Genomic DNA, 11,660 nt, shown 5'->3' on the forward strand with positions numbered 1-11,660 from the left:
AAACTATGCTTGAGGAAAGAAAGGCTTGCACAACATTGCTTGCTGGATATTGGACTAAATCATGGATAAACTCCTCTTGTATTGCAAGGCAGTAGTCATTTTCAGTCTATCCCACTCCCATCTCACTGCAGATGATTTCCAGGAACTCAGACCAGAGGGATTCCTTCACAGACACGCCAGTTATATAAAGCATACTCATTTGTACTGCTGTTTAGTGTGGAATAACCATGTTGCAGTATATACATTGTTTTCACTGCTGTTATGTATTAAAATCAACTTAACTGGCATGATGCAAAGCTCAGAATACTGCACCAGCCTGAATTAACCCTGAAACATCATCTGTTTAGTGCAGTCAGTCTGAAAGTTAGAGCTAAGCACAATCTCACTTTGTATCAACCACATGAATAAGCAGCTATTTCCTTCAGACCTTGCATTTCCTCAGAAAAACTGTAATTCAAAAGGAAATCAGCACACAACTTTGTCCACTGAAGCACTGAAGCCAGTACAACACTGAGTCCAACCAGCTCTTTATTACATGAAATACTGTTCCCAGGTATTAAAGAAAAAGCAATCAAGTCCACAAGCCACCTGCATCTTATTTTTCAGTACCTAGAATATCCAATTTAGTTCTTTACCTTTCATACCAAGTTTCTTCCTGTTCCTTGATATATTTGAAGATTAATAGTTTAATTTACAGCACCATTTTTAAATAACATACCCAGAAATAAGTACAAGTCATAAAAGGTTAGGCTGCAAAAGATTTTGACATGCATTTTACTGTTGTTGAATATTTCAAGACAGTTGTTTATTTTAAACATTAAAGTGCCAGGTTTATGTACAAACTATAAAATAGTAAAATGGTAAACTTAAAACCTGCTAAAAAAGCAGTGAGGTCATCATGTAGTTGCCTCCAGAGTTTTCTACAGACTATTCAACAAATTTACAACTGGAATTTTTAAACTGTTCCTGTTTATGGTGAGAACAGCAGAAGCCAGGGGTCAGTGCCCACAACTTCCCATCTTGCAGAAGGAAGTAACTATTTCATGGAATGGAATAGCATGTGCTGTAAGATACACCTGAGCATCCTATGCATGAACACTGCTGGTAAAATCTAATTAAAAGGGGTTTTACTGCTGGAGCTGCACCAGCCTTCTAAAGTATACCAGTATCACCACACTTTACAAGAGTGGGATTTCAGTACAGGAATCAAGTCACACTGTGACTCAGCACACTGTTTGCCTGTAAACAGGGCAGGATGCACATTAATGCCAACGGTCCCAAGTCACTTAAAATTCCGCATCCAGGGTGAAAGAGTTGTCTGTGGGCTTCGACATGACTCCCATCCTCTGATATTCACCTACTCGCTTCTCAAAGAAGTTTGTCTTGCCTTCCAGAGAGATGTTTTCCATGAAGTCAAAAGGATTCTCTGCTTTGTATATCTGAAATACACAGGCAATTCTACAGTCACCACAGGTGCTCACATTCTGAGTATGCAAGAGCATTAGAGATCCGTCAGAAAGAGCCTAATGGCAGCATCAGCAGCCTTACTATGCAGTGAACAAAATCTCTGCCCCAAGGCTCCTCTATTTGTTCCTGTCCTCTTTTAGCTGCAGTAAACAGAAGCACAGCTACTAGTACAACTTTTTCCATAGCATCCTTTTGCTTTGTTCTGTAGGTCTCCAAACAGAATGTAGCAGCAGAACTGCTAAATCATTTTACAAGTTAAAACAATATTGCTGCAGCCAACTTAAGATTTGGGTTTCTGAAGGAAATTAACATTATCTTTTCCCCAAGAAATATTCAGCATATTAGAGCCTTACCTTGTTAAATCCCAGTTCCAACATAAGCCGGTCTGCCACAAACTCGATGTACTGTTTCATTAAAGTGCAGTTCATGCCAATCAGCTTTACAGGCAATGCCTCTGTCAAGAACTCCTGCAGATAACAAGCATTTTATGTACAGAAACTAGTATTCACTCTCTATAATCTAGGTTAATTTTATACCAAACAGCTCTGTTGATTGCAATGAAGTTCCTAAACAGGAGGCAGACAGTTACCTGTTCTATGAGAACAGCATTCATGATGATTTCCTTTACTCTCTCCTCTGATGGTTTGTGTATCAAGTGCTTGAACATGAGGCAGGCAAAATCACAGTGCAAACCCTGGAAAAAAGTTTCAGAAAATTATTTCAGCACTGATTTAAAAGAGCACAAAGTGACATCACTTTTGCCATGTTAAGTCTTTCCTAGAGACAACTTTCTGCCTAGCCAGAAGGCATCATAAGCAAGTTCTGCCAGTGCAAGGCACAGCAGCTGCGAGCATTGGTGAGAACCCTACTACTTTAGAGGAAGTAGAATGCTAAGTTCATTCATATGCTTCTGCAAGATCCAGTGACACATATTTACACAGTTTAGTGAGTTTTATAGTCTGCCTGTTTCTAAATATACTTCTGTTTGAAAATACAGGCTCCAACTGAGTATCATTACTTTGAGCTACAGTGGCATATTACCATCTCAACTGCTAGAATTTGACTCATACCTCATCTCTACTGATGAGTTCATTAGAAAAAGTGAGTCCAGGCATTAATCCTCTTTTCTTCAGCCAAAAAATTGATGCAAAAGAGCCAGAGAAGAAGATGCCTTCCACTGCTGCAAAAGCTACTACACGTTCTCCTGTTAAGAAAAGAGTGATAGTAATACCACACAGAAAACTTAAGATCGATACACAAAAGTTGCAAACTGCATCTGGCAAAGCAGTTTGGTTGTTTCTGCCCAAGTGTCCTATGGCCTGTGCTTAAAAATTATTGAAGATTTCTGGTTATTAAACAAAATGAACATGAGAGGAAGCAGGAACTAATCTGAGTAGCTACTAAGTAGCTGAAGCCAAGGTTCCTTCCCCCTGGTTCAACAACCCTCAATATTATCCATTTTCAGACGGCTCACTAAAAAGAGCAGTCATTTTGGCAGCTGATTTAAGTCAGTGTCTGCTCATCTTTGGCCATGAAAAGTGTTACAATACTAGTGAAATAATTATCTGTACCATCTCACCTTTGAAGCAAGACATGAGGAATCACCAAGACAGAGAAGCTACAGTCTCCAACCAGACATGTCTGCTGGCTGCAGATGGCCATGACATGTCCTGACATGTGGCAGCAGTTTACAGGTTGATCATACAGTCAGGCATATGATTGCCACATGACCTTATTATTCATGATATCAGCAATTTTACAAAGGTTTCCTGTCAGTAGCTCATTTGAAGATGAAAAATATTTTCTTCACATTCAGAATTATACCAGTGTCTTATACTGGAGAACATGTTCCCTCTGTGTGACAGCAAAGACCCCTGTTAACTGAAGTCTGGAGAAATGGTGGTTCCTCCACCTATGAGAGGGATTTCACTTTGTTTCCCATATATGTACTCACCATATGTTGCTTTCTTGTCCCCAATCCAGCACATGGCCCAATCTGCCTTCTTTTTAACACATGGTAACGTTTCAATAGCATTGAAAAGAAATTCCCTGAGAAAGATAAAACTCATTAGGGTACAATATCAGCACAACCAGCAGAATAAGGATTCACCACCATAAACAATCTTGATCACTCAAACATGTTCTGCACCTTCATCCTGGTAATTGTCCTTCCACCTCTTACCTGGCACCAAGCCAGCTGTATTTGTTCCAATTAACTACTTTTTCCTATACAAACCCCTCACACATCAACACCAGTTCACATGAATTCCCATTAAAATATATCAAGGGAAGAACTGTTTCACCAAGTATACTTAAACAAGGCTGTCAAAACTAGAAATTAACCACAATCCACTTTATAGTATGAAGGCATCAGACCTCTCATGTAAGAAACTCTTCCTAGAATTTAGCATCCCAGAGAAGAAATGACACAGCAAGCTTTTTAAGTAGCAGTAAAACTCACTTTAAACTTAATATACTCCCCTTATTTGACTGCTCTATCTTTCACATTGTGTAACTCCTTTACTTCAGTACTGTGATTTCAGTTTCACTCTTCATGTAAGGTCTTACACCTCAGAGGAAAAAGATACTGTCAAGTAAAACTGCTCTTAAACAGCAGCAGCTTTTTATATGTCTAATTTACATCCTAAAATTAGCCTCAAAGTGAGAGAACACCTGACATGCATTACTTAAATTCTGAGTATTTACTGAGTTTTGAACTTTTTATCATCAAGCAATACAAACCTCTCTTTAGAATCCTTAATGTAGGTGTCAATAAGAAGACTGTACATTTCTGAATGTATATTTTCCATGGCAATCTGGAAGCCATAGAAACAACGAGCTTCTGTGATTTGTACTTCTTGACTGAACCGCTCCACCTAGAGGAAATAAATAAGCATTTCCAGATGTGTTTGCAATTTGCAGGTTAGAGGCATTAATGCTGTGTGGACCAGTTATTGGTCAGCCCATAAAATCTTCTTTGGATTAATTCCAGAGATGCAGATTACTAACAGCAATATGCAAAGCACCAGCCCCTCAGAATTTCAAGTCAGAAGATATTCTTTGGCCCCATGGGAAAACGTCTCAGTTTTATTTATCCCTCATCAGGAAGAATTGTAATAGAGAAGAAGTAGAACAAGGGCTGTGAAACAAGTGTTACTGTAGGGCAGTACCCAGTGGGGAGTGGGCACACTTGGAGATTACAAAACTAACCCGAATTTGTTACATAACACAGGACTGCCCTATGTCTTCTAATGCTGTAACACGATTAGCCACAGCAAGCATGTGGAACATGTGAGTTATCTGGTTATTCACCCAAAATGGTATTTCTGTCGGGACTTTCTACGAACTTACCAAGTTCTCGTTGACAATGCCATCACTGGCAGCAAAGAAGGCAAGAACGTGAGAAATGAAGTACTTCTCTTCAGGCTTCAAGGACTCCCAGTGCTGGAGGTCTTTGGAAAGGTCCACCTAAAACATTGCAGGTTAAATAAGAACCGGGTGCTCCGGTGGAAGCCCATCCCAGAGCACAGGGCTGGCGGGCAGGAGGGGCCGTGGCAGCTCATCCCTCACCTCCTCCGCCGTCCAGAAGGAGGCCTCGGCCTTCTTGTACATCTGCCAGATGTCGTGGTACTGGATGGGGAAGATGACGAAGCGGCGGGGGTTCTCCCGCAGCAGCGGCTCCTCCTCCCCGGCCCGCGGCACCTGGAATGGCGGAGAGCGGCTCGGGCCGGGCTTTGCAGGGACACTGAGGGGCGGCAGCTCGGGAGAGACCCCCGAGAGGGAGAAGGGCTGGGAGGACGGAAAGACCCCTCCGAGAGAGAGGGGCTGGGCTGGGCGGAGAGAGCCCCACGAGGGACAAGGGCCCTGGAGGGGGGAGGTTTCCCTCTGAGGGAGAGCGGCCGGGGCGGGGCGGTGCCCGGCGGGAACCAGCGGGCTCGGTCGGGGGCACAAAGGAGCGGCCACCGATGGGAGAGGAGAGCGGAGCGGGGGTTGCAGGAGCCTCCGGGAAACAGGACAAGGGCGGGCGCGGTGCCCGGGCGTTCTACACTCACCGGCTTGTCGTCACCCTCCTGGAAGATCTTGCGGGCCGTCTTGCTGGCCAGAACACGGGCGCTGCTGAGGGCGGGCGGCTGCGGGGAGAGAGGGGCAGGGTGAGCGCGATGCGGCACTGCCGGGAGAGGGGCGGGAGGGCGGGCGGGCGCTCACCGTGTTCTCCTTGTCCCTCAGCGCCAGGCCCCTCATGGGCGACAGACCCTTCATAGGAGACTGGCTCTTCTTGGGCGACACCTGGGGCTGGTCGTGGCGGGCGGCGAGCGGGGTGCGGGCGGACAGCATGGTTGGAAGTCCAGCGGTGGCAGCAGGAGCGGGAGCAGCAGCGGCGGGAGGAGCGGCAGGAAGCGGGACTCCCCGCGCTGGCCCTTTATAAGGCCTTCGAAGTTGGCGCCAGAACGGGCGGCTGGCCACTCACAGCCCTCGCCAGGCCTCCCGCCGCCCGCCCCCGCGCTCCTATTGGCTGGCGCCGCGGGCGGGGCCCCGCCTCCCATTGTGGTGGCGGCGGCGGGAGGAAAAGCCCCGCCCTTCGCTTTGGCGCCAAGGCGCGCGGACAAGGCGGGAGAACGCGGCGGGCCCCGCCCCGCTCCTGCAAAGACAGCTCTGAGCTTGGGAAAGATTCGGCTGCCATGGGAAAGTCCAAAACTCGTTTCTGATACGAGAACGTAACCTGGGTTTGGCATACAGATCTGGAAATGCCACTTTGCCTTGCTTTCCTCTTTTCTCTTCTGGTCCCTCCTACCTAACCTATTTGTCTTCACTTTCAACACCGATCCCTGAATTTGGATCGAGAATCTACATTCCTGCATTTGGAAACAGAAATTTGCTTTCTGGAGAAACTGACTCTGTGTGCCACCCGGTTTCACGTGTTTTAAATAAATAGCACAAGAAAAGGAGAACACAGGTATGAAGAAAAGGTGAATATTCATAATTTCTAAAAACATTTATTTTTTATTAATTAAGCCACAACATCGTTTTCCACATCCAGTTCTACAAGGGATCTGCTTCTCTCAGCTAAAATGTTTTCCCTGAAGCAGTTTTAACGAAACCAGGAGTTCCATGAGACTTGGAAGCTCTTCAGTCACATGGGATGCAGAATAGCCTGGGAATGGTCCCTGTCACCTGAGCGTGCTCTCAGGGATGAGTTAGGTGGCCAAGCACCACGCTATGCTTGGCTGGAGAGGAGGCAGATAAAGCAGGAGAGCAGCAGAACTATATAATGTTACTATGTTAAATTCACTGGTGTGGGTTTGGAAGAAAAACAAAAGTATTCCCCTCCTCCAGCACCACCTCTGACACTGGTGTGACAGGTCAAAGCCACAGATTTGGCTCTGAGGTCTCCTCAGCTGGGACATTATGAGAAATGGCCAGCAGAGACATTAGGTTTGCTTGTGTTTTCTCTTGGTCCTATTTAGGACATCAGACTGGTGCAGACACCCACCCAGATGTTCTATGTGACTTTCTGAGTTAAACATGCATCCCAGTACACAGACCTAAATATACATCTCCATCCCAGGAGAGTGACCACCACAAAATCCCATCCTAGTAGGCAGCCTGGATAAGGATAAACATGTTCCTGCTCCATCCCAGGAAGCTGGCCCTAGAGGCAGGAGTACCAAGCATCTCTCAGAAGGCTTGCAAGTGTCCATATAACACCCTATTATCTCCTGTCACTTCTACAACTGCTGGGAGAGTTGGCAGAGAGCTAGAGCAGCACCCTCCCTATCCCACCCAAACTCATTTACCCTCCCACCCCAATAATGAACCCAAAGCACCACAAGCTCTGGACCAAAGGCTGTCACAATGCAACAGCTGTGCTATCTCTGCAGTCCAGCTCCTCTTCGCAGAAGCTCATGGCAGGGCATCAAGGCCTTGGCCTGAGGATGATGACTCTGAAAGGAGAGAAAAGTGCTAGGGTGAGCATAGAGAGGGTCTGTGAAGAAGCATGTTGCAACTCTGTGCTGCTGGAGGTGCCACCAAATGGTATTTAGAAATGAGTGTCTGTGCTGAATTCTCCCATTACAGCAGTTTAACCCAACTGCATTTCTTCCTCCCATCATGTACATCCTTCTCCATGATGCAACTGCATTTTGGGACCAGCATTTTCACAGCAGCTTCTTCGGCAGATCTGGGTCGAAGGCAGTAGGCTGCTGCCCTGCTCTGAAGTGCTCAGCATCAGGGATGACAGGGATAGTGGCCAGGGATAGTCAGCTAGCTCCTGCCCTCTCTTTGGCTGTGTGAAAGAATGCTCTGCTCTTATGGCCTCTGGCCACTAGTTCTGAGTACTATGTGCTTAAAAAACAACAGCCCCAGACTTGTATTAGTTTCTCGCCTTCTCTGTTTGCAGGAATTCAGTCACGCAAAAAGGTGGAAGTAAGAACAGCCTGGGGTGTCTGGGTGAGGCGGGTGTGGGATGTTGTGTAACCATGTTGTGTAACCGCTCTGTTTGCAACCAGGTGCCCCCCAGGCCCTCACACTGGGGTCCCAGGACCCAGCTCCACCCAGGCCCTGACATTCTCATCAGCTGGTCAGCAACAGCCTCTGTCCCAGCCACTGCTGCTGTGGTGCCCCCAGGGCCAGCATGGCAAAGCCCTGTCCCACCAGACACAGCCTACAGCCCCAGGCCCCATGTCCCCATCACACATCTGTTTCTCAGGATGGCTTTGCCGTGGCTCTCAGCTCACTGACACACTGGTAACGCTCAGGGCAGGGTTCTCCTTGCTCACAGGATTGGTTTTCTTCCATTTTAATGCAGATTACCTACAGAACAGATAACTAGTGACTCCAGGCACCTCCCACCACTGCAGCAACTGGTCTGATCAAAGTCAGTGAGGAGAACTGACTCATCACTAGCTGAGGACTCAGCATTTGCTGATGGTTTTCTCCTGATTTGTTTTCTTGGTCTGATCCAGCCACACTCATCCATGCCAAAACCTGAAATCCTCATCTACTGCTCAGTCTGGTAGGGTTGATATTTGTGTAGAGCACCATGCTCGAGGACTCCTGCTTTGGTCTGAGTTCCACATGCAGCACAAAGAAATCTAAGTACTCTAAATATAAGCTGAGACAGAGCAGGTGAGCAGGAGAGGTCACCAGCCAACATCTCTGAGATGGTAAGCAGTGGTCTCAATGGCCTCCACTTTCTCCAGCAGGTTTGGAGGTAGGCCTCAGCATTTCCTCACCCAGCTGTGCTGAGGAGAATGCTCCACATCCCTCCAGAACCAATCTGAACCATGAGGACTCAGACCAAAACTTCAAACATTTGAATGAAAAATTTCCCCTAGTTGCTGTCCACCTGTTTAGAGGTGGTTGCCCTCCATTTACTACAGGATTTATAACTGCAAAAAGAGAACTGCAGGGCCAAGGCACTTCAACAGGCTGTTTCACTGAGAAATTAATGCAGAACAAAATAAGCCTTCATTAGAATGATTCTGGCTGGATATCACATTTGCCAATACAGCCCATTCATTTGCAGCACCATCATTAGCCACCTGACAGTCAGCCTCTTTGGAGATAATGAGCTGTTGGAAAGCAAAGCCTTCACAGGGTTAACATCCCCAGTGCCTTGAATTTTTTTAAAGCTGTAGTTTGTGCCTATTCAAGGTCCTTACTCAACATTTACAACTCTCAGGACAAAGTCTGCAGGTAATACATGACCACATACAGCATTTAACGGTGTAATTGGGCACGTTCCTTTGCTGTTCATGAAACTCAACGCAGTGCTGCCAATACAGTCCCACAAGTGCCAGGTAGATCATGCAGCACTGAAGGACTTTCAAGAGCTGGAAAAACGAAGCTTTCCAAGCAGCTGCACTTGCTGGCCATCAGCAGTCAGTAATATGCAAGAGCAGCACTGATTCTGGTGCCTTCCTCAGGATCTGTGAGCACACTGTGGAGCTGGAGTAGCAAGGCCCACATAGCACATACCTGTGCTCCAGAAGGTTGTCACTGTTCCTGACTGGTAGCAGCACCTCCTTTCCTGCAATAGAGAAGGCAATGGCTCCAGCCTGTTGGCCCACCATTGACTTGCCTCAAGCAGTCAGGGGTTTGGTCTTTATTTTGGTCTCAGTTCCTGCGCTCTGCTCATGGAGACTGTGCCTGATCTCTTGTCACACGAATAACTACAGCCTCTAGCAGCCTGTGAACAGAGCAGTGAACTTTCCTGAGAGTTACATTCCTCAGCACTTACTCATCCAAAACTGCCTGTTCGAGGCAGGTTCTTAATTTCTTAAACAGGCCTGTGTTGGTTGTGTTGAGCAGGGCTGCACAGCAGCACTTCTGGGACATCTCCTCATTGCTACTGTACACATACAGTGGTCTGAGCCACCCTTTCCCTCTTGGTCCAGACAACCTTGAAGACAACCTTGCCATCTTGGTAAGGCAGCCAGGAGCCCCCCTGTACTTCCAAATGGTTCCAAAGAAAACCAGCCTCAGTGAAAGTCGATTAACTGAGGAGGCAAAGGTGGGACTTCAAACCCTTTTTCCTAACTGGGTCAGCAGTGAGCAGTTTGGTTACCACACAAATTTTACTCACCTGCAGGGAACTCATATGTATTCCACATCCCTGCTCTATTTTCTTCCAACGACCTTTTCTTCTCCAGCAGAGATTTTCCCCAGCCCTGGAAGATGCAGATTATCTTCAACAAAGTGGATACCTCCTACTACCAGACTTCCTGGCGTACATTGGCATTCCTCTCCTAAGAAACCACCTCGTCAGGATTGTCATGAAAAGACTGAGAAAGGATGCTGCCTCCCACCTTTGGGACAGTACAACATTTTAGCCCTTTTCTTCTTCAGATGGCCATGACATTTGCACTCATCCAGCAGGGCAGAGAAAACAGGGAGACTTATCACTGAATGTTTTTCTGGTGGCATCTGCCAGACACTTCCCTGCAGAGCAGGAAAATGATCAGTATTTGTCAGGATTCAATTACAATTTTACCAAAGAAGGGACTGGGAAAAGCCAGCTCCTTCCATGCCGTCGTTCTGCCATGGCAATTTCATTGTGGGGTCTAGCAGTGACCCCATGGTGATAGGAGAAGGTGCAAGGGACTGTTTACCTGATCAGTACCTGTGCACAAACAGGCAGCAGTAGAAAAGATCCCAAATACATGCAAGAAAGTGAAAGATGAGCTAGGAATATGCCTATATATGAAGGCAGTAATTGATCCTGGGAATTGTAACCCAGGGAAAAAAAGATAAAATGGAAATTAGAAAACTAGAGAGGCAGGTGCCTACAACACCTAGGGGATTGTGAAAACACAGAAAAGTGGATTTATGTTGCATTTGCATTCAAAGGGATAACCAGAGGCAGATAAATTGATGCAGGTCTGATATTAAATGAGACAGAGGCCTGTGTGGGAATGTAATGGGGTGTAAGGGGTGACAAAAAAAGAAGGTTGTCATCCATTATCCTTTTGGAAGTACAGTCAGGCTAATAACAAAAAAAATCCCTTGCTTTATAAGGGTGCATTTGATTCACTGCTTTGTGACATTGAGAGGATTAAAACTGGCTAACTGATAGATTTTAGAAAGTCACTGTTGGGGCATATCATTACTAGCTCAATGTCCTGATGTGCATGCAAAGTTTTATGTGGTAAATGTGGTGGGTAGTGAATGTGTGTAAAAGTAACCTGTCCTTGATATTAATGAGGCTAAATGCAGGATCAGGCACTGGGGAAAAAAGCTAAAGGTCACATTTATGAACTGTTGGACTTATCCTGCAGAGAGGGGTTCCTGGGTGATGATTCATAGCAGCTCCATCAGCAGCTTCCCAGACTAACCCATGGTCAAGGGAGAAAAGCAGATCCTCTGCTCCACTGGCAGAGGGGTTGCAGCTGGGGGCATGACTGCTTCCCTCCTGCATTATGTGGGACAGCATCCATGGGGCAGCACCAGCAGGGCTCACCTTGAGATTCAGCCACCCAAGGCAGGTGCCTACTCATGGGTGGGGTGTGCAGGCACCGAGGGTACCTGAGACATTCTAAAGCATCCTGCCTGACCTCGCTGTGCCACTCCTTCCAGCCACACATCCAGGCCCTCCAGAGCCTCTCAAATGGCACAAATATCCGTATTTAGGCAACCAAATAAAGCCATACAATATGAGCTGGATGTCTAAATTCATTGTCATTATCTCAAACCAA

The 11,660-nt window shown here is 46.4% G+C and overlaps 1 protein-coding gene across 1 annotated transcript; it reads right to left on the bottom strand.

Moving 5' to 3' along the window:
• Positions 1-511: 511 nt before the first annotated feature.
• Positions 512-8,036, bottom strand: RRM2 (ribonucleotide reductase regulatory subunit M2). The gene is made up of 10 exons (XM_086875880.1): positions 5,674-8,036; positions 5,520-5,597; positions 5,038-5,169; positions 4,819-4,935; positions 4,210-4,343; positions 3,422-3,516; positions 2,538-2,671; positions 2,057-2,161; positions 1,821-1,934; positions 512-1,439 (listed from the first exon to the last, which is right to left on the bottom strand). Exons 1-10 carry the CDS (start codon positions 5,800-5,802, stop codon positions 1,287-1,289), a joined length of 1,191 nt encoding a protein of 396 aa, XP_086732006.1. The 5' UTR covers positions 5,803-8,036; the 3' UTR covers positions 512-1,286.
• Between the last annotated feature and the right edge of the window lie 3,624 nt (positions 8,037-11,660).

The sequence above is a fragment of the Cyanistes caeruleus genome, chromosome 2 (genome assembly GCF_971803275.1).
Source record: "Cyanistes caeruleus chromosome 2, bCyaCae1.hap1.1, whole genome shotgun sequence".
Lineage (NCBI taxonomy): Eukaryota > Metazoa > Chordata > Aves > Passeriformes > Paridae > Cyanistes > Cyanistes caeruleus.